General features: G+C 41.5%; 1 protein-coding gene across 1 annotated transcript in view; it reads left to right on the top strand.

Annotated features, from left to right (window-relative positions):
• The window catches only part of LOC139762009 (organic cation transporter protein-like), a 153,480-nt gene that overhangs the window by 76,326 nt on the left and 52,314 nt on the right, over positions 1–24,840 (top strand). Inside the window, exons 5-6 of the mRNA XM_071686791.1 lie at positions 9,185–9,353; positions 22,960–23,107. Of these exons, the coding sequence (XP_071542892.1) occupies positions 9,185–9,353; positions 22,960–23,107 (317 nt within the window). The remainder of the gene's footprint in view (positions 1–9,184; positions 9,354–22,959; positions 23,108–24,840) is intronic.

Here is a 24,840-nt window from a genome sequence, read left to right as displayed (position 1 = left end):
GAAATGGTTTGGTCACATGGAGAGAATGAGTGAGGAAAGATTGACGAAGAGGATATATGTGTCAGAGGTGGAGGGAACGAGAAGTGGAAGGTGGAAAGATGGAGTGAAAAATATTTTGAGTGATCGGGGCCTGAACATGCAGGAGTGTGAAAGGTGTGCAAGGAGTAGAGTGAATTGGAACGATGTGGTATACCGGGGTCGACGTGCTGTCAGTGGATTGAACCAGGGCATGTGAAGCGTCTGAGGTAAACCATGGAAAGTTCTGTTGGCCCTGGATGTGGAAAGGGATCTGTGGTTTCGGTGCATTATTTCATGACAGGTAGAGACTGAGTGTGAACGAATGTTTCCTTATTGTCTTTTCCTAGCGCTACCTCGCACACATGAGGGGGGAGGGGGTTGTTATTCCATGTGTGGCGGGGTGGCGATTGGAATAAATAAAGGCAGACAGTATGAATTATGTACATGTGTATATATGTATATGTCTGCGTGTGTATATATATGTGTACATCGAGATGTATAGGTATGTATATTTGCGTGTCTGGACATGCATGTATATACATGTGTATGTGGGTGGGTTGGGCCATTCTTTCGTCTGTTTCCTTGCGCTACCTCGTTAACGCGGGAGACAGCGACAAAGCAATATAAATAAATATATATTTTATATATATATATATATATATATATATATATATATATATATATATATATATATATATATATATATATATATATATATATATATATATATATATATATATATATTATATATATATAGAGGCAAGTGTTTTGGGAGCAGCTGAATGAGTGTGTTAGTGGTTTTGATGCACAAGACCGGGTTATAGTGATGGGTGATTTGAATGCAAAGGTGAGTAATGTGGCAGTTGAGGGAATAATTGGTATACATGGTGTGTTCAGTGTTGTAAATGGAAATGGTGAAGAGCTTGTAGATTTATGTGCTGAAAAAGGACTGGTGATTGGGAATACCTGGTTTAAAAAGCGAGATATACATAAGTATACGTATGTAAGTAGGAGAGATGGCCAGAGAGCGTTATTGGATTACGTGTTAATTGATAGACGCACGAAAGAGAGACTTTTGGATGTTAATGTGCTGAGAGGTGCAACTGGAGAGATGTCTGATCATTATCTTGTGGAGGCGAAGGTGAAGATTTGTGGGGGTTTTCAGAAAAGAAGAATGTTGGGGTGAAGAGAGTGGTGAGAGTAAGTGAGCTTGGAAAGGAGACTTGTGTGAGGAAGTACCAGGAGAGACTGAGTACAGAATGGAAAAAGGTGAGAACAAAGGAGGTAAGGGGAGTGGGGGAGGAATGGGATGTATTTAGGGAAGCAGTGATGGCTTGCGCAAAAGATTCTTGTGGCATGAGAAGTGTGGGAAGTGGGTTGATTAGAAAAGGTAGTGTGTGGTGGGATGAAGAAGTAAGATTATTAGTGAAAGAGAAGAGAGAGGCATTTGGACGATTTTTGCAGGGAAAAAATGCAAATGAGTGGGAGAGGTATAAAAGAAAGAGGTAGGAGGTCAAAAGAAAGGTGCAAGAGTTGAAAAAGAGGGCAAATGAGAGTTGGGGTGAGAGAGTATCATTAAATTTCAGGGAGAATAAAAAGATCTATTGGAAGGAGGTAAATAAAGTGCGTAACACAAGGGAGCAAATGGGAACTTCAGTGAAGGGGGCTAATGGGGAGGTGATAACAAGTAGTGGTGATGTGAGAAGGAGATGGAGTGAGTATTTTGAAGGTTTGTTGAATGTGTTTGATGATAGAGTGGCAGATATAGGGTGTTTTGGTCGAGTTGGTGTGCAAAGTGAGAGGGTTAGGGAAAATGATTTGGTAAATAGACAAGAGGTAGTAAAAGCTTTACGGATGATGAAAGCCGGCAAGGAAGCAGGTTTGGATGGTATTGCAGTGAAATTTATTAAAAAAGGGGGTGACTGTATTGTTGACTGGTTGGTAAGGTTATTTAATGTATGTATGATTCATGGCGAGGTGCCTGAGGATTGGCGGAATGCTTGCATAGTGCCATTGTACAAAGGCAAAGGGGATAAGAGTGAGTGCTCAAATTACAGAAGTATAAGTTTGTTGAGTATTCCTGGTAAATTATATGGGAGGGTATTGATTGAGAGGGTGAAGGCATGTACAGAGCATCAGATTGGGGAAGAGCAGTGTGGTTTCAGAAGTGGTAGAGGATGTGTGGATCAGGTGTTTGCTTTGAAGAATGTATGTGAGAAATACTTAGAATAACAAATGGATTTGTATGTAGCATTTATGGATCTGGAGAAGGCATATGATAGAGTTGATAGAGATGCTCTGTGGAAGGTACTAAGAATATATGGTGTGGGAGACAAGTTGTTAGAAGCAGTGAAAAGTTTTTATCGAGGATGTAAGGCATGTGTATGTGTAGGAAGAGAGGGAAGTGATTGGTTCTCAGTGAATGTAGGTCTGCGGCAGGGGTGTGTGATGTCTCCATGGTTATTTAATTTGTTTATGGATGGGGTTGTTAGGGAGGTGAATGCAAGAGTTTTAGAAGTATGCAGTCTGTTGGGGATGAGAGAGCGTGGGAAGTGATTCAGTTGTTGTTCGCTGATGATGGAGCGCTGGTGGCTGATTCATCTAAGAAACTGCAGAAGCTGGTGACTGAGTTTGGTAAAGTGTGTGAAAAAAGAAAGTTAAGAGTAAATGTGAATAAGAGCAAGGTTATTAGGTACAGTGGGGTTGAGGGTCAAGTCAATTGGGAAGTAAGTTTGAATGGAGAAAAACTGGAGGAAGTAAAGTGTTTTAGATATCTGGAAGTGGATCTGGCAGCGGATGGAACCATGGAAGCGGAAGTGAATCATATGGTGGGGGAGGGGGCGAAAATTCTGGGAGCCTTGAAGAATGTTTGGAAGTCGAGAACCTTAACTCGGAAAGCAAAAATGGGTATGTTTGAAGGAATAGTGGTTCCAACAATGTTGTATGGTTGCGAGGCGTGGGCTATGGATAGAGTTGTGCGCAGGAGGATGGATGTGCTGGAAATGAGATGTTTGAGGACAATATGTGGTGTGAGGTGGTTTGATCGAGTAAGTAATGTAAGGGTAAGAGAGATGTGTGGAAATGCAAAGGGTGTGGTTGAGAGAGCAGAAGAGGGTGTTTTGATATGGTTTGGTCACATGGAAAGAATGAGTGAGGAAAGATTGACCAAGAGGATATATGTGTCAGAGGTGGAGGTAACGAGGAGAAGTGGGAGACCAAAGTGGAGGTGGAAAGATGGAGTGAAAAAGATTTTGAGTGATCGGGGCCTGAACATGCAGGAGGGTGAAAGGCGTGCAAAGAATAGAGTGAATTGGAACGAATTGGTATACCGGGGTCGACGTGCTGTCAATGGATTGAACCAGGGCACGTGAAGCGTCTGGGGTAAACCATGGAAAGTTGTGTGGGCCCTAGATGTGGAAAGGGAGCTGTAATCGGTGAATTATTACATGACAGCTAGAGACTGAGTGTGAACGAATGGGGCATTTGGTGTCTTTTCCTTGCGCTACCTCGCACACATGAGGGGGGAGGGGGCTGTTATTCCATGTGTGGCGAGGTGGCGATGGGAACAAATATATAATATATATATATATATATATATATATATATATATATATATATATATATATATATATATATATATATATATATATATATATATATATATATATAGGAGGGATAGGGGATAGGGGAGAAAGAATACTTCCCACGTATTCCCTGCGTGTGATAAAAGGCGACTAAAAGGGAAGGGAGCGGGGGGCTGGAAATCCTCCCTTCAGTTTTTTTTAATTTTCCAAAAGAAGGAACTGAGAAGGGGGCCAGGTGAGGATATTCCCTCAAAGGTCCAGTCCTGTGTTCTTAACGCTACCTTGCTAACGCGGGAATTGGCGAATAGTATGAATGAAAATATATATATACATATATATATATATATATATATATATATATATATATATATATATATATATATATATATATGTACATATACATATATATATATATATATATATATATATATATATATATATATATATATATATATATATATATATATATATATATATATATATATATATATATATATATATATATATATATATATATATATATATATATATATATATATATATATATATAATGTATATATATATATATATATATATATATATATATATATATATATATATATATATATATATATATTATTCTTTTTTTTCATACTATTCGCCATTTCCAGCGATAGCGAGGTAGCGTTAAGAACAGAGGACTGGGCCTTTGAGGGAATATCCTCACCTGACCCTCTTCGCTGTTCCTTCTTTTGGAAAAAAAAAAAAAAAAAAAACGAGAGGGGAGGATTTCCAGCCCCCCGCTCCCTTCCCTTTTAGTCGCCTTCTACGACACGCAGGGAATACGTGGAAAGTATTCTTTCTCCCCTATATATATATATATATATATATATATATATATATATATATATATATATATATATATATATGTGAATAAGAGCAAGGCTATTAGGTTCAGTGGGGTTGAGGGACAAGTTAAATGAACCATGGAAGCAGAAGTGAGTCACAGGGTGGGGGAGGGGGCAAATGTTCTGGGAGCGTTGAAGAATGTGTGGAAGGCGAGAATGTTAGCTCGGATAGCAAAAATGGGTATATTTGAAGGAATAGTGGTTCCAAAGTCATATGGTTGCGATGCATGGGCTATAGATAAGGTTGTGCAGAAGAGGGTGCATGTGTTGAGAATGAAATGCTTGAGGACAATATGTGGTGTGAGGTGATTTGATCGAGTAAGTAATGGAAAGGTAAGAGAGATGTGTGGTAATAAAAAGTGTGTGGTTGAGAGAGCAGAAGAGGGTGTATTGAAATAGTTTGGTCACTTGGAGATAATGAGTGAGGAAAGATTGACAACTAGGATATATATGTCAGAGATGGAGGGAACGAGAAGTGGGAGACCAAATTGGAGGTGGAAGGATGGAGTGAAAAAGATTTTGAGCGATCGGGACCTGAACATACAGGAGGGTGAAAGGCATGAAAGAAATGGAGTGAATTGGAACGATGTGGTATAGTGGGGTGGAAATGCTGTCATTGGATTGAACCAGGGCATGTGAAGCGTCTGGGGTAAACGCTGAAAAGTTTTGTGGGGCCTGGATGTGGAAAGGAAGTTGTGGTTTTGGTGCATTAGACATGACAGCCAGAAACTGAGTGTGAATGAACGTGGCCTTTGTTGTCTTTTCCTCACGCTACTTTGCGTGCGCATGGGGGGAGGGGTGTGCTGTTTCATGTGTGGCGGGGTTCCGATGGGAATGGATGAAGGCATCAAGTATGAATATGTACTTGTGTATATATGTATATGTGTGTGTATGTATATGTATCGTATACCTTGAAATGTATAGGTATGTATATGTGTGTGTGTAGGCTTTTATGTATATGCATGTGTGTGTGGGTGGGTTGGGTCATGCTTTTTTCTGTTTCCTTGCGCTACCTCGCTAATGCGGGAGACAGCGACTAAGTATAAGAAGAAGAGAAGATATATATATATATATATATATATATATATATATATATATATATATATATATATATATATATATATATATATATATATTACTATGAGTCCACAGGGAAAATGAAACACGGTAAGTTCCCAAGCACACTTTCGTTTAATAATCACATCATCAGGGGAGATACAAGAAAGAAATATAAGTCGAGAGGTAGCTAGGACGCCATCTGGTAAACAATTGATTGTCCAAGACAGACCACGAGTGTATCATAAACTTATTGTGTGGACAAGAAGGTAAACTGTTTACAAATTTCATCAACAATAAAGTTATCCAATTTGTATAGACCTTCCCTAATATTAAGGTTATAATTCTTTGCGTATTTGATAATAGAATATTCAATGATATTTTTCGTGGTACTGGAGTTAGAGTTAATAACTGTGATGGCGTTACTCCAATCAATACAATGATCATAGTTTTTAACGTGATTAACCAAGGCATTTGATTCTTGTCCTGTTCTTATACTATAGTTATGTTGTTTAATCATGTTAAAAACTATGATCATTGCATTGACTGGAGTAATGCCATCTCAGTTATTAACTCTACTTCCAGTACCACGAGAAATATCATTGAATCTTCTATTATTGAATACACAAAGACTTACAATCTTAATATTAGTGATGGTCTAATCAAAATGAATAACTTTATTGTTGATGAAATTTATAAACGATTCACCTCCTTGTCCACATAATAAGTCTATGATACTCTCGTTGTCTGTCTTGGACAATCGCATGTTTACTAAATGGTCTCCTAGCTACGTACGTTTCTTCGTTGTATATCAGCTGTCTGTTATATCTCTCTCTTGTGTCTCCCCTGATGATGTGATTATTACACGAAAGTGCACTTGGGAACTTATCGTGTTTTATTTCTCCCGTTTACTCATAGGAATATATATATATATATATATATATATATATATATATATATACGAACAAAGTGCATATGAACGCGCACCTTCATAGAACATACAAACCTCTAACAGCCAGGATCGAACCCGGGACCCCTTGTGCAACAGGCGGGAGCGCTAACGTTAGGCTATGATCGCCTCTGATAAGGAAATGACCATTCGAATACTATGTACTGTGTGAGCCTTATGAGAAATGACCGGTGTGGACCCCGTCGCTCACCAACGTGAGACGAAGGGTATTCCAGTACATAGTATTCGAATAGATGTTTAGTGCCAACCACGACGCGATGAACGTTACCAAGTGTGGATCATTATGTTCTTGTATCCATGTCTCTCTGTATGTATGTATGTATGTATGTGTGCATGCGTCTATCTGTTCATTATTGAAAACAGTATATATTGAAGTGCCATATAATTTCTTCACTGGAGGTGCCATGACTTCATAAGACCGTAAATGTTCACATATGTACAGATACTGTGTATCTCTCTGGCTTGTTTCTCCTCGTCTTCCCTAATACTTCCCTTGGTTCTACCTAAACAATCCTGGTCTCTCATGAATAGGTAAAGTCCATGGCTTTCCTTATCACATATACAACCCACCTTAACCCGTATCTAACATACTTCTGGCTCCTCCTAGCATACCCCAGCTCATCCTAGTATACTCCTGGCTCTTCTTATCATACCTCTGGCTCCTCTTAACATACTCCTAACATAGTGTTGGCTCCTCCTAACATACTTTTGATTCCTCCAAACATGCTCTTAGCTACTTCTAACAATATCAACATACTCTTGGCTCTTCCTAACGTACTCCTAATTCCTCCTAAACTACCACTAACTACTCCCAACGTCCTCTTTCTGTAGGAATACATCACTATTTCTTCCATCAACTAACTCGAGCTTCCCAAGCTCAGCTTGCTGGTTCTCTCAGCTCACTCCTAACTTGCCCTACGACCCTCAGCTTCTCTATCACCTTATGGCCCCCCTCTAGCTCTCTCAGCTCCCTCCTAGCTCACCTCACGCTCCCTGACTTCTCTGACATCCTGTGACTCTCCTTTAGCTCTCCCAGTTCACCCTATGTACCCCGTGGCTTCCCCAACACCTTATGGTTCTCGTCTGGCGTTCACTATCTTCTAACTCCACCAAGGCTCTGCCCCTGGCTGCTCTTGACCATAAACACGCTACCGGCACCCCATGCCCCTCCGGGTCTCCTTAACTCCTTCTATCACAACCGCCACGTCTCCCAACAAACAGTGACCCTTTCTCCCCTATCGCATCCCTGTGTGCTGCCTAACACAATCACTACTTCCCCGAACACTTATCCCATGATCCAGCCCCTGGCTCCCGATCCCACCCAGCTTCAGCCCCGACTGACACATCCATGCTGACTCATGATACTGCATCACTTCTCGCTAATAATCAGAGCATACAACTCCTTACTAACACAATTCAGGGGTCGTTTATCGCTCCAGGGTTCCTCTCCACACAGTCATGACTCTGCCAATACTCCCTGCCTTTCCCCAATATCTCTTGCTCCCGTACCGCCCTTAGCCTCCCCTACACACCGTTAGTTTCCTCAGTGCCCCCTGGCTTTTCCTAACATCTCTGGTATTCCTCAACACACTGCAATACTAAGTTTCTTCATTCCTTGTCTCCCTAATGTTTTCCCGGTCCCCAGAGTGTCTTCTGACCCCCTTTGGTTCCCTCAGAACCTCCCAGCGTAGCTCTGCCTCCTTACGGTACACCCGCTGGCTTCTCCTGACAACTTCCTCCCTCCTGGACGCATCCCCAGGTTTTCCACGATAACTCCTAGCCTCCCCCTCAACATGCCGCCGGAATCCCCAAGCTGAATCTAACATCGCATGACTACCCCTAAAGTTCTCTAGATCCCGCTAATACAGCCGTCTCTCCCTACCACCTCACGGCTCTCTCTAAATATAGCTCTTCGCTGTCATCTTCGTTACCTGGCTCTTCCAGACACAGCTCTATCTTCCCCTTGTCTTACCCGTTGCTGTCCCTAATACTCCCTGGCTCCCTAAGCCATCCCTTAGCTCCCCTTCACACATACCATGCTCATCATAATACATCCCTGGATTACCTTCACTCACTCCCTTAATCAAGTCAGTGTAGTGAATTGTGCGTAAAGTGTTCATACAATTTCTTGACTAATCACTGGCTAACTTCCTGCCTTGATTACCATAGCTCTGATTTCACTGACAAATCTGGGAAGCTATGATGCACCCACGACTGCCCTAACTCATGACTTAGCTTGCCGTAACACTCCTGGTTCTGGTATATGCACTGCTGGCTTCTCTTGACTACCTACGCTTTCATCTCATGCTCTTGAAGCTTCCCCCTAAGTACCCCGTCTTCCCATAGTGACACATGACCTTCCTTAACAGATCCCTTACATGTCTCCAGTGTTCCATGGATCCCAGTAACGTCTGAAGCCTCGCATAGTGTTCTTAAAGTCCCTTTTTGCTGCATGAAATGAATCCAGGTTGCTAATTTAATCATGGTCTGCTTTAGAACTGGTTTTGGCTTTCAGTCATACCCCTTGGCTCTTTCTACCACTAACTGTCTGCCAGTAACGCCTTTGGCTTCCCTGGCCGACCGCTTCTTCCCCGACCCACTCTCACAGCCTCTGGCAAGCTCAAACTCCTCTGTAGCGATTCTCTGCAACACCTTCTGCCTCTCTGCAGTGACGGAGGTGGTGGGGACCAAGGGGAGGACACTAATGGGCATGTTGTACCAGGGATTCTTCAGCATCGGCGTCATGATGCTGGCGGCCATCGCTTACTTCGTCCGCGAGTGGCGCTACCTCCAGCTGTGCATCTCCGCACCCTGCCTCCTCCTCGGCCTCAGTTACTGGTGAGTACAGCACCGTGTTCTCCGTCCCCCTCCTCCTTTACTATAGGTGGAGGCATCTCCGTCATCTACTATAGAAAGAGGCATATCTGTGCCTTCCATCCTCCTTCTCCTGTACTACAGGTCTGTCTGTACGGGAGTCAGAGTGACTCGCTCACGGCTAAATAGTGTGAAGAAAGACCATGTGAACAAAAATAATGATAGGCAAGTGTTTCTGGGAGCAGATGAGGGAGTGTCTCTGCAGTTTTGGTGTAAGAGACCGGCAGTGAAGGGTATGCCTTGAGGGCATGGAGTATTCAGTATCATGAGCAGAAATGGTGGAGAGCTTGTAGACCTGTGTACTGAATAAGGACTAATGACTGGAACTACCTGGTTCAAAAAAGGGACATACACAAGTATACGTATGTAAGTAGGAGATATGGTCAGCGGGCATTAATGGATTACATAGTCACTGAGGGACGTGTAGAAGAGACACTTTTGGATGTCAACGTCCTGAGAAGGGTAGTTGGTGGGATGTATGAATACTGTCTTGTGGAGGCAAAGGTGAAGAATTGCAGAGATTTAAGGAAAAGAGAAAACAATGTAGGAGAGATGAGAGCGATGAAAGTAAGGTAGCTTGGAAAAGACACTTCTGTTAAGAAATATCAGATTTTGGGTGTAGACTGGCAAAAAGTGAAAGTATATGAAGCAAAGGATGAAGATGAAGAATGGGAGGCATTTCGGGAAGCATTGCTGGCATTTGCAAGAGGTACATGTAACATGCGATAGGTTGGGGGGGGGGGGACAGATTAGAAAGGGTAGTGATTAGTGGGAGGAAGTAAAGTTGCTAGTGAAAGAGAAAAGGGAGGCGTTTGGACGGTACTTTCTGGGAAGGAGTGCAAATGTTTGGGAGATATATAAAAGAAAGCGGCAGGAGGTCAAAAGGAAGGTTCGGGAGTTGAAAAAGAGGGCACATGAGAGTTGGGATGAGCTAGTATCAGTAAACTATAGAAAGAATGAAATGTTTTGGAATGAGCTTAATGAAGTGATTGCGAAAGATAAGAGGAAACAATAGAAACATCTGCGAAAGGGGCAAAAATGGAAATGGTGACAGGATGGGATGAAATGAGGAGGAGACAGAGAGAGTATTTTGAAGGACTGAAATATGCTTGATGATAGGGTGTCAGATGCAGGGTGTTTTGGTCGGGGTGGTGTGCGAAGTGAGTGAGCCAGGGAGAGTGGTTCGTTGAAGAGAGAAAAGGTGATGAAAGCCTTTCGGAGGATGAAATATGGCAAGGCAGCTGAAGTAGATTGTGTTTTACTAGTTGATTTATTAAGAAAAAGGATGACTTTGTTGTTGATAGGCAAGTTCGGATTTTCTCTGAATGTAAGGATCATGGTGAGTTGCCTGATGACTGGCAGACTCCATGTATAATGCCACTGTATAAAGGCAAGAGGGATAAGATGAGTGTTCAAACTACAGAGCTATAAGTCTGTTAAGTGTACCAAGTAAGTTGTATGGGAAAGCACGACTGAGAAAGTAAAGCATGTGCAGAGCATCAGATTATCTTTTCTATAAGTATCATTTTGTCCTTTGTTTTCGTGAGTTGTCTGCATGTGACCTCACCCTCAAACTGTGAACCTGCGGCAATCGTTTGGCAGCTGTTTTCCACGTCTCTTTTTTGTGTGTGTGTAGACCGGTTACTCGAGGATTGGCTGCTATGATGATTCCTTCTCGCGAACAGCTAGGGAGAGGAATTCACTTCCTTATCATGTCTTTGTCTCTTCATTCAACGTTTCTCCCTTTAACAGTCAGGCCTATTGATACCTGCAGAACCCCAATAGTCTCTCCTTATAGTTTTCCTTTGATTCAAGATGGCCTCGACTGGGGTATATTTGCCAGTACCATTTCAGGTTACATTAAAAAAGATGAGATGAAGGACAGCATTATCTATGAACGAAACACATGTGATGAAGTGTGGCAAAATTAATGGACCAGTTTGGTATGTACGTCGTTGATATCACGGCTGTCAATAGCGAAAAGCATAAAAACAGAATCTTTAATACACTTCAAAGATATAAAGTACGCCACACAAACCCTGGGAGATTCATGCCAACAACAAGGGGAATGGACGCCTTCCTGCATGACGAACACATCAGAGGAGGTCGTGCTAGCCCGCACTATCATGACACATCAACGATCCTACATTCCAGACAACATACAACCCCGATGGACGACCTGATAATGATAACTCTCTGAACATTGGCATCATCACAAAATGCAACAGCAAACACCATCAATGAGTATTACATAAGAAACTTTAACTTTGCAATGTTTGACGATTATGACGACGGTAGCTAAAAGGATCAAAATGACGTATTGTGATAATTCAGTCACGACTGCATTTCTTTACGACATCACTCTCTACAATATATATATATATATATATATATATATATATATATATATATATATATATATATATATATATATATATATATTATCCCTGGGGTTAGGGGAGAAAGAATACTTCCCACGTATTCCCTGCGTGTCGTAGAAGGCGACTAAAAGGGGAGGGAGCAGGTGGCTGGACCTCCTCCCCTCTCTTTTTTTTCCAAAAGAAGGAACAGAGAAGGGGGCCAGGTTAGGATGTTCCCTCAAAGGCCCAGTCCTCTGTTCTTAACGCTACCTCGCTAACGCGGGAAATGGCGAATAGTTTGGAAAAAAAAAAAAAAAATATATATATATATATATATATATATATATATATATATATATATATATATATATATATATATATATATATATATATATTTTCCCTGGGGATAAGGGATTAAGAATACATCCCACGTATTCCCTGCGTGTCGTAGAAGGCGACTAAAAGGGGACAGAGCGGGGGACTGGAAATCCTCCCCTCTCGTTTTTTTTTTTAATTTTCCAAAAGAAGGAACAGAGGGGGCCAGGTGAGGATATTCCAAAAAAGGCCCAGTCCTCTGTTCTTAACGCTACCTCGCTAATGCGGGAAATGGCGAATAGTTTAAAAGAAAAAAAAAGAAATATATATATATATATATATATATATATATATATATATATATATATATATATATATATATATATATATATATATATATATATATATATATATATTTTCCCTGGGGATAAGGGATTAAGAATACATCCCACGTAATCCCTGCGTGTCGTAGAAGGCGACTAAAAGGGGAGAGAGCGGGGAACTGGAAATCCTCCCCTCTCGTTTTTTTTTTTTAATTTTCCAAAAGAAGGAACAAAGGGGGCCAGGTGAGGATATTCCAAAAAAGGCCCAGTCCTCTGTTCTTAACGCTACCTCGCTAATGCGGGAAATGGCGAATAGTTTAAAAAAAAAAAAGAAATATATATATATATATATATATATATATATATATATATATATATATATATATATATATATTTACATATATATATATATATATATATATATATATATATATATATATATATATATATATATATATATATATATATATATATATATATATATATATATATATATATATATATATATATCGAGGATATAAGGCATGTGTACGTGTAGGAAGAGAGGAAAGTGATTGGTTCTCAGTGAATGTAGGTTTGCGGCAGGGGTGTGTGATGTCTCCATGGTTGTTTAATTTGTTTATGGATGGGGTTGTTAGGGAGGTGAATGCAAGAGTTTTGGAAAGAGGGGCAAGTATGAAGTCTGTTGGGGATGAGAGAGCTTGGGAAGTGAGTCAGTTGTTGTTCGCTGATGATACAGTGCTGGTGGCTGATTCATGTGAGAAACTGCAGAAGCTGGTGACTGAGTTTGGTAAAGTGTGTGAAAGAAGAAAGTTAAGAGTAAATGTGAATAAGAGCAAGGTTATTAGGTACAGTAGGGTTGAGGGTCAAGTCAATTGGGAGGTGAGTTTGAATGGAGAAAAACTGGAGGAAGTGAAGTGTTTTAGATATCTGGGAGTGGATCTGGCAGCGGATGGAACCATGGAAGCGGAAGTGGATCATAGGGTGGGGGAGGGGGCGAAAATTCTGGGAGCCTTGAAGAATGTGTGGAAGTCGAGAACATTATCTCGGAAAGCAAAAATGGGTATGTTTGAAGGAATAGTGGTTCCAACAATGTTGTATGGTTGCGAGGCGTGGGCTATGGATAGAGTTGTGCGCAGGAGGATGGATGTGCTGGAAATGAGATGTTTGAGGACAATGTGTGGTGTGAGGTGGTTTGATCGAGTAAGTAACGTAAGGGTAAGAGAGATGTGTAGAAATAAAAAGAGCGTGGTTGAGAGAGCAGAAGATGGTGTTTTGAAATGGTTTGGGCACATGGAGAGAATGAGTGAGGAAAGATTGACCAAGAGGATATATGTGTCGGAGGTGGAGGGAACGAGGAGAAGAGGGAGACCAAATTGGAGGTGGAAAGATGGAGTGAAAAAGATTTTGTGTGATCGGGGCCTGAACATGCAGGAGGGTGAAAGGAGGGCAAGGAATAGAGTGAATTGGAGCGATGTGGTATACCGGGGTTGACGTGCTGTCAGTGGATTGAATCAAGGCATGTGAAGCGTCTGGGGTAAACCATGGAAAGCTGTGTAGGTATGTATAGTTGCGTGTGTGGACGTATGTATATACATGTGTATGGGGGTGGGTTGGGCCATTTCTTTCGTCTGTTTCCTTGCACTACCTCGCAAACGCGGGAGACAGCGACAAAGCAAATGTATATATATATATATATATATATATATATATATATATATATATATATATATATATATATATATATATATATATATATATATATATATATATATATATATCTTATTTATTTATTTACTTTGCTTTGTCGCTGTCTCCCGCGTTTGCGAGGTAGCGCAAGGAAACAGACAAAAGAAATGTCCCAACCCACCCCCATACACATGTATATACATACACATCCACACACGCAAATATTCATACCTATACATCTCAATGTACACATACATATACACACACAGACACATACATATATACCCATGCACACAATTCACACTGTCTGCTTTTATTCATTTCCATCGCCAACTCGCCACACATGGAATACCATCCCCCTCCCCCCCTCATGTGTGCGAGGTAGCGCTAGGAAAAGACAACAAAGGCCCCATTCGTTCACACTCAGTCTCTAGCTGTCATGCAATAATGCCCGAAACCACACCTCCCATTCCACATCCAGGCTCCACACAACTTTCGATGGTTTACCCCAGACGCTTCACATGCCCTGATTCAATCCACTAACAGCACGTCAACCTCGGTATACCACATCGATCCAATTCACTCTATTCCTTGCCCGCCTTTCACCCTCCTGCATGTTCAGGCACTGATCACTCAAAATCTTTTTCACTCCATCTTTCCACCTCCAATTTGGTCTCCCACTTCTCGTTCCCTTCACCTCCGACACATATATCCTCTTGGTCAATCTTTCCTCACTCATTCTCTCCGTGTGCCCAAACCATATCAAAACACCCTCTTCTGCTCTCTCAACCACGCTCTTTTTATTTCCACACATCTCTCTTACCCTTACATTACTTACTCGATCAAACCACCTCACACCACACAATGTCCTCAAACATCTCATTTCCAGCACATCCATCCTCCTACGCACAACTCTACCCATAGCCCACGCCTCGCAACCATACAACATTGTTGGAACCACTATTCCTTCAAATATACCCATTTTTGCTTTCCGAGATAATGTTCTCGACTTCCACACATTCTTCAAGGCTCCCAGGATTTTCGCCCCCTCCCCCACCCTATGATTTCACTTCCGCTTCCATGGTTCCATCCGCTGCCAGATCCCCTCCCAGATATCTAAAACACTTTACTTCCTCCAGTTTTTCTCCATTTAAACTTACCTCCCAATTGACTTGACCCTAAACCCTACCGTACCTAATAACCTTGCTCTTATTCACATTTACTCTTAACTTTCATCTTTCACACACTTTACCAAACTCAGTCACCAGCTTCTGCAGTTTCTCACATGAATCAGCCACCAGCGCTGTATCATCAGCGAACAACAACTGACTCACTTCCCAAGTTCTCTCTTCCACAACAGACTTCATACTTGCCCCTCTTTCCAAAAATCTTGCATTTACCTCCCTAACAACCCCATCCATAAACAAATTAAACAACCATGGAGACATCACACACCCCTGCCGCAAACCTACATTCACTGAGAACCAATCACTTTCCTCTCTTCCTACACGTACACATGCCTTACATCCTCGATAAAAACTTTTCACTGCTTCTAACAACTTGCCTCCCACACCATATATTCTTAATACCTTCCACAGAGCATCTCTATCAACTCTATCATATGCCTTCTCCAGATCCAGAAATGCTACACACAAATCCATTTGCTTTTCTAAGTATTTCTCACATACATTTTTCAAAGCAAACACCTGATCCACACATCCTCTACCACTTCTGAAACCACACTGCTCTTCCCCAATCTGATGCTCTGTACATGCCTTCACCCTCTCAATCAATACCCTCCCATATAATTTATCAGGAATACTCAACAAACTTATACCTCTGTAATTTGAGCACTCACTGTTATCCCTTTTGCCTTTGTACAATGGCACTATGCACGCATTCCGCCAATCCTCAGGCACCTCACCATGAGTCATACATACATTAAATAACCTTACCAACCAGTCAACAATACAGTCACCCCCTTTTTTGATAGATTCCACTGCAATACCATCCAAACCTGCTGCCTTGCCGGCTTTCATCTTCCACAAAGCTTTTACTACCTCTTCTCTGTTTACCAAATCATTTTTCCTAACCCTCTCACTTTGCACACCACCTCGACCAAAACACCCTACATCTGCCACTCTATCATCATACACATTCAACAAACCTTCAAAATACTCACTCCATCTCCTTCTCACATCACCACTTCTTGTTATCACCTCCCCATTAGCGCCCTACACTGAAGTTCCCATTTGCTCCCTTGTCTTACGCACTTTATTTACCTCCTTCCAAAACATCTTTTTATTCTCCCTAAAATTTAATGATACTCTCTCACCCCAACTCTCATTTGCCCTCTTTTTCACCTCTTCCACCTTTCTCTTGACCCCCTGTCTCTTTCTTTTATACATCTCCCACTAATTGCATTTTTTCCCTGCAAAAATCGTCCAAATACCTCTATCTTCTCTTTCACTAATAATCTTACTTCTTCATCCCTCCACTCACTACCCTTTCTAATCAACCCACCTCCCACGCTTCTCATGCCACAAGCATCTTTTGCGCAATCCATCACTGCTTCCCTAAATACATCCCATTCCTCCCCCACTCCCCTGACTTCCATTGTTCTCACCTTTTTCCATTCTGTACTCAGTCTCTCCTGGTACTTCCTCACACAAGTCTCCTTCCCAAGCTCACTTACGCTCATCACCCTCTTCACCCCAACATTCTCTCTTCTTTTCTGAAAACCCATACAAATCTTCACCTTAGCCTCCACAAGATAATGATCAGACATCCCTCCAGTTGCACCTCTCAGCACATTAACATCCAAAAGTCTCTATTCCGCACGCCTGTCAATTAACACGTAATCCAATAACGCTCTCTGGCCATCTCTCCTATATATATATATATATATATATATATATATATATATATATATATATATATATATATATATATATATATATATATATATATATATATATATATATTTTTTTTTTTTTTTTTTTTTTTTTTTGCTTTGTCGCTGTCTACCGCGTTTGCGAGGTAGCGCAAGGGAACAGACGAAAGAAATGGCCCAACCCACCCCCATACACATGTATATACATACGTCCACACACGCAAATATACATACCTACACAGCTTTCCATGGTTTACCCCAGACGCTTCACATGCCTTGATTCAATCCACTGACAGCACGTCAACCCCGGTATACCACATCGCTCCAATTCACTCTATTCCTTGCCCTCCTTTCACCCTCCTGCATGTTCAGGCCCCAATCACAGAAAATCTTTTTCACTCCATCTTTCCACCTCCAATTTGGTCTCCCTCTTCTCGTTCCCTCCACCTCCGACACATATATCCTCTTGGTCAATCTTTCCTCACTCATTCTCTCCATGTGCCCAAACCATTTCAAAACACCCTCTTCTGCTCTCTCAACCATGCTCTTTTTATTTCCACACATCTCTCTTACACTTACGTTACTTACTCGATCAAACCACCTCACACCACACATTGTCCTCAAACATCTCATTTCCAGCACATCCATCCTCCTGCGCACAACTCTATCCATAGCCCACGCCTCGCAACCATACAACATTGTTGGAACCACTATTCCTTCAAACATACCTATTTTTGCTTTCCGAGATAATGTTCTCGACTTCCACACATTCTTCAAGGCTCCCAGAATTTTCGCCCCCTCCCCCACCCTATGATCCACTTCCGCTTCCATGGTTCCATCCGCTGCCAGATCCACTCCCAGATATCTAAAACACTTCACTTCCTCCAGTTTTTCTCCATTCAAACTCACCTCCCAATTGACTTGACCCTCAACCCTACTGTACCTAATAACCTTGCTCTTATTCACATTTACTCTTAACTTTCTTCTTTCACTCACTTTACCAAACTCAGTCACCAGCTTCTGCAGTTTCTCACATGAATCAGCCACCAGCGCTGTATCATCAGCGAACAACAACTGACTCACTTCCCAAGCTCTCTCATCCCCAACAGACTTCATACTTGCCCCTCTTTCCAAAACTCTTGCATTCACCTCCCTAACCACCCCATCCATAAACAAATTAAACAACCATGGAGACATCACACACCCCTGCCGCAAACCTACATTCACTGAGAACCAATCACTTTCCTCTCTTCCTACACGTACACATGCCTTACATCCTCGATAAAAACTTTTCACTGCTTCTAACAACTTGCCTCCCACACCATATATTCTTAATACCTTCCACAGAGCATCTCTATCAACTCTATCATATGCCTTCTCCAGATCCATAAATGCTACATAGAAATCCATTTGCTTTTCTAAGTATTTCTCACATACATTCTTCAAAGCAAACACCTGATCCACACATCCTCTACCACTTCTGAAACCATATATATATATATATATATATATTTTTTTTTTTTTTTTTATACTTTGTCGCTGTCTCCCGCGTTTGCGAGGTAGCGCAAGGAAACAGACGAAAGAAATGGCCCAACCCACCCCCATACACATGTATATACACACGTCCACACACGCAAATATACATACCTACACAGCTTTCCATGGTTTACCCCGGACGCTTCACATGCCTTGATTCAATCCACTGACAGCACGTCAACCCCTGTATACCACATCGCTCCAATTCACTCTATTCCTTGCCCTCCTTTCACCCTCCTGCATGTTCAGGCCCCGATCACACAAAATCCTTTTCACTCCATCTTTCCACCTCCAATTTGGTCTCCCTCTTCTCCTCGTTCCCTCCACCTCCGACACATATATCCTCTTGGTCAATCTTTCCTCACTCATTCTCTCCATGTGCCCAAACCATTTCAAAACACCCTCTTCTGCTCTCTCAACCACGCTCTTTTTATTTCCACACATCTCTCTTACCCTTACGTTACTTACTCGATCAAACCACCTCACACCACACATTGTCCTCAAACATCTCATTTCCAGCACATCCATCCTCCTGCGCACAACTCTATCCATAGCCCACGCCTCGCAACCATACAACATTGTTGGAACTACTATTCCTTCAAACATACCCATTTTTGCTTTCCGGGATAATGTTCTCGACTTCCACACATTTTTCAAGGCTCCCAAAATTTTCGCCCCCTCCCCCACCCTATGATCCACTTCCGCTTCCATGGTTCCATCCGCTGACAGATCCACTCCCAGATATCTAAAACACTTCACTTCCTCCAGTTTTTCTCCATTCAAACTCACCTCCCAATTGACTTGACCCTCAACCCTACTGTACCTAATAACCTTGCTCTTATTCACATTTACTCTTAACTTTCTTCTTCCACACACTTTACCAAACTCCGTCACCAGCTTCTGCAGTTTCTCACATGAATCCGCCACCAGCGCTGTATCATCAGCGAACAACAACTGACTCACTTCCCAAGCTCTCTCATCCCCAACAGACTTCATACTTGCCCCTCTTTCCAAGACTCTTGCATTTACCTCCCTAACAACCCCATCCATAAACAAATTAAACAACCATGGAGACATCACACACCCCTGCCGCAAACCTACATTCACTGAGAACCAATCACTTTCCTCTCTTCCTACACGTACACATGCCTTACATCCTCGATAAAAACTTTTCACTGCTTCTAACAACTTGCCTCCCACACCATATATTCTTAATACCTTCCACAGAGCATCTCTATCAACTCTATCATATGCCTTCTCCAGATCCATAAATGCTACATACAAATCCATTTGCTTTTCTAAGTATTTCTCACATACATTCTTCAAAGCAAACACCTGATCCACACATCCTCTACCACTTCTGAAACCACACTGCTCTTCCCCAATCTGATGCTCTGTACATGCCTTCACCCTCTCAATCAATACTCTCCCATATAATTTACCAGGAATACTCAACAAACTTATACCTCTGTAATTTGAGCACTCACTCTTATCCCCTTTGCCTTTGTACAATGGCACTATGCACGTATTCCTTGCGTGTCGTAGAAAGCGACTAGAGGGGACGGGAGCGGGGGGCCGGAAATCCTCCCCTCCTTGTATTAACTTTCTAAAATGGGAAACAGAAGAAGGAGTCACGCGGGGAGTGCTCATCCTCCTCGAAGGCTCAGAGTGGGATGCCTAAATGTGTGTGGATGTAACCAAGATGTGAAAAAAGGAGAGATAGGTAGTATGTTTGAGGAAAGGAACCTGGATGTTTTGGCTCTGAGTGAAACGAAGCTCAAGGGTAAAGGGGAAGAGTGGTTTGGAAATGTCTGGGGAGTGAAGTCAGGGGTTAGTGAGAGGACAAGAGCAAGGGAAGGAGTAGCAATACTCCTGAAACAGGAGTTGTGGGAGTATGTGATAGAATGTAAGAAAGTAAATTCTCGATTAATATGGGTAAAATTGAAAGTTGATGGAGAGAGGTGGGTGATTATTGGTGCATATGCACCTGGGCATGAGAAGAAAGATCATGAGAGGCAAGTGTTTTGGGAGCAGCTAAATGAGTGTGTTAGCGGTTTTGATGCACGAGACCGGGTTATAGTGATGGGTGATTTGAATGCAAAGGTGAGTAATGTGGCAGTTGAGGGAATAATTGGTATGCATGGGGTGTTCAGTGTTGTAAATGGAAATGGTGAAGAGCTTGTAGATTTATGTGCTGAAAAAGGACTGATGATTGGGAATACCTGGTTTAAAAAGCGAGATATACATAAGTATACTTATGTAAGTAGGAGAGATGGCCAGAGAGCGTTATTGGATTACGTGTTAATTGACAGGCGTGCGAAAGAGAGACTTTTGGATGTCAATGTACTGAGAGGTGCAACTGGAGGGATGTCTGATATATATATATATATATATATATATATATATATATATATATATATATATATATATATATATATATATATATATATATATATATATATATTTATATATATATATATATATATATATATATATATATATGTATATATATATATATATATATATATATATATATATATATATATATATATATATATATATATATATATATATATATATATATATATGAGGAGAGGAGGAAATGTGAGTTGAAGTACGTAAAGAGGAATAATCAGCATCAGGGTGAATAGGGACAAAAGCAGTAGAGAGAAGAGAATAGGTGATGGGAAAGAATCCTGAGGAACACCATTGTTGATAGGCGAGGAAGGGGATGTCGCTCCATCGACAACTACTGCGATGGAAAGACCAGAGAGGAAACTATGCATTAGAGAACAGAGAAGCAGCGATACCAAACGAAGGGAGTTTAAATGGAAAGACTGATGCAGCATCTCGTCAAATGCTTTAGAGACGTCGAGAGCTACGACAAAAGTTTCATCAAAATCCCAGTGAGAGGAGAGCCAGAGGTGAGACACATGTGAGAGATCACCAGTACACCTAAGACTGCGAAATCAATAGTGGTGGCCTGAAAGAAGGAAATGGAATTCTAAGTGTCTGAGAGAGTGAAAGTTTAGGAGAGTTTCAAAGACTTTTCAGTAATGGGGCAATAGTTGCAGAGAGTAGAACGGTTTCCTTTCTTATTGTTAGACTGTACGAAAATATCCTTAAAATGAAAAGTGTACGAGACAAATAAGAGGCTGGGATAGGTACCAACTTCATATGAGGTGGACAACGAAGAAGAAATCTTTAACTAAACAGAGATTGTTGGTTATTTCTGGCCTGTTTTCTCTTTCTCTCTCTTTTTTACTTTCTATACTTTTCCTTTTATTCCTTCTTGTTCCACTCCAGATCTGGTCTTGATGAGGACCTCTGTCCCTGACCGGCGTCTATGACATAGCCAGCCACGTCTGGTGGTTCATCTTGAATTGAAAGTTTATTTGACTGATTTTACGCCAGACTCGGGAGAGCCATTACCTTCGTCCAGAGTCTCAAGAGCTTTACAGTCATCCATCTTCTCCTCTCCCACCAGTCTTGACTCTTGACAGTCGTGTGTCGTCTCTCTCCCGCACATCCTGAATGCCTTGTCTTCCCTCATGTAATACTGGAGGCAAAACTGCACTCGTGTTTTTCTTGTATCTTCCAAGTTTTATCAAACCAACAAACGATCTTTCAAACCTCTGCCATTATCCAGGTTGTTTATGGCAAGGGTAAGTTGCCATTGTTGTTGGGTGGGCATGTGTTTGAGTGCTACTCCTGGGGACATTATATGGACCTCCAAGCAGGTGTCTCCTCTCCGACCGACCGTAAGAAGCCACCTGGATGAATGATCTGGGGGACAGTTATATGAACGTTTCAACTTAATGATCCACGTTGAACAATTAAGTTAGTTTCCTTCTGATGACTTGTCATTAATACGTCCAGGTGAACAGCTTCTTGTAGTCACCAGGGTGGGACGTCTACTTGGTAACTGTAGGATAACGTCCAAGTGACGATCCTCTCTTCTGGTGACCCTGGCAGCATGTCTACATGACCATCTTCTGCTGATAACTGTGATATGACGTCCGGGTCTGTGTCATTATCAGGTGAGTGTAGGGAAACATCATGGAGAGTATCATGTCTCCTCGTCTGGCGTCCGGGTGTGTAGATGAGCATCCTATATTGTAAACCCATAAGCGACTTCAGGCAAGCATCCGCTCTATGTCTTGCTAATCCGTGTAAGATATTAAGGTGAGAGTCTCACAGAGGAACGGTCAGGCTCTGGGCAGTACGTTTACATTAGTACATCCTGATGTACCAACGAGAGAAGCTCTTCCACCATGTAAACCCTAATGCGAATGCTTGACTGAGCGTCTCGTTTATGTGACTCTTGTTAGAGCCTGGGTGAACAGCCTGTCTCCTCGACATCCATAAATATAGGTTGTAGGAGAGCACCTTGCCTGCTGCTGCCGTCGGTCGAACACTCAAGTGATTGCTTCTCTGCTGCTGGTGTGTTGCAGGATCCTGCCGGAGTCTCCCCGCTGGCTGATGATGAAGGGCCGCTACCAGGAGGGGCTCGAGATCCTGACGAAAGGAGCGAAGATCAACGGCGGCTCCCTCCCGCAGAAGCATGAGATCGCCGTGCTCCTGGGAAGGATGAGCAAGGAGGTGAGAGAGAGAGAGAGAGAGAGAGAGAGAGAGAGAGAGAGAGAGAGAGAGAGAGAGAGAGAGAGAGAGAGAGAGAGAGAGAGAGAGAGAGAGAGAGAGAGAGAGAGAGAGAGAGAGAGATGATTACCTTGATGAATGGTTCTTCATAATAGCATTTAGGAAGGAATATTTCTCTCAGGAGATCAGCAGAGAATATTTGATTGTCATATTATTGCACGGGACAATGGACGTCTACTGCTGGTGGAGATGTTTTATATAATATGTTCATCTTCAGTAAGATGACTCAGCCTCGTCATTATCATAAATAATCCCTTTAGAATGAACCGACTCCTGCTGATGTTATCTTACCCAATATGATATGAGAACCTAACTCCTTCAGTGTAAGGTGAGGTGATTAGGTATGACATCTATACTAACTTAACCTAACTCCTTCAATGTAAGGTGAGATGGTTAGGTATGACATCTATACTAACTTAACCTAACTCCTTCAATGTAAGGTGAGATGGTTAGGTATGACATCTATACTAACTTAACCTAACTCCTTCAATGTAAGGTGAGGTGATTAGGTATGACATCTATACTAACTTAACCTAACTCCTTCAATGTAAGGTGAGGTGATTAGGTATGACATCTATACTAACTAACCTAACTCCTTCAATGTAAGGTGAGATGGTTAGGTATGACATCTATACTAACTTAACCTAACTCCTTCAGTGTAAGGTGAGGTGATTAGGTATGACATCTATACTAACTAACCTAACTCCTTCAATGTAAGGTGAGATGGTTAGGTATGACATCTATACTAACTTAACCTAACTCCTTCAATGTAAGGTGAGATGGTTAGGTATGACATCTATACTAACTTAACCTAACTCCTTCAATGTAAGGTGAGGTGATTAGGTATGACATCTATACTAACTTAACCTAACTCCTTCAATGTAAGGTGAGGTGATTAGGTATGACATCTATACTAACTTAACCTAACTCCTTCAATGTAAGGTGAGATGGTTAGGTATGACATCTATACTAACTTAACCTAACTCCTTCAATGTAAGGTGAGATGGTTAGGTATGACATCTATACTAACTTAACCTAACTCCTTCAATGTAAGGTGAGGTGATTAGGTATGACATCTATACTAACTTAACCTAACTCCTTCAATGTAAGGTGAGGTGATTAGGTATGACATCTATACTAACGTAACCTAACTCCTTCAGTGTAAGGTGAGATGATTAGGTATGACATCTATACTAACTTAACCTAACTCCTTCAGTGTAAGGTGAGATGATTAGGTATGACATCTATACTAACTTAACCTAACTCCTTCAATGTAAGGTGAGATGATTAGGTATGACATCTATACTAACTCAACCTAACTCCTTCAATGTAAGGTGAGGTGATTAGGTATGACATCTATACTAACTTAACCTAACTCCTTCAGTGTAAGGTGAGGTGATTAGGTATGACATCTATACTAACTTAACCTAACTCCTTCAGTGTAAGGTGAGGTGATCAGGTAGACATCTTAACTAACTTAACCTAACTCCTTCAGTGTACGGTGAGGTGATTAGGTATGACATCTATACTAACTTAACCTAACTCCTTCAGTGTAAGGTGAGGTGATTAGGTATGACATCTATACTAACTAACCTAACTCCTTCAGTGTAAGGTGAGATGATTAGGTCTGACATCTATACTAACTTAACCTAACTCCTTCAGTGTAAGGTGAGGTG

This window comes from Panulirus ornatus, chromosome 42 (genome assembly GCF_036320965.1).
Source record: "Panulirus ornatus isolate Po-2019 chromosome 42, ASM3632096v1, whole genome shotgun sequence".
Taxonomy (NCBI): Eukaryota; Metazoa; Arthropoda; class Malacostraca; order Decapoda; family Palinuridae; genus Panulirus; species Panulirus ornatus.
The sequence above is the reverse complement of the archived record's forward strand: the minus strand, read 5'-3'. Positions and strand labels throughout refer to the sequence as shown.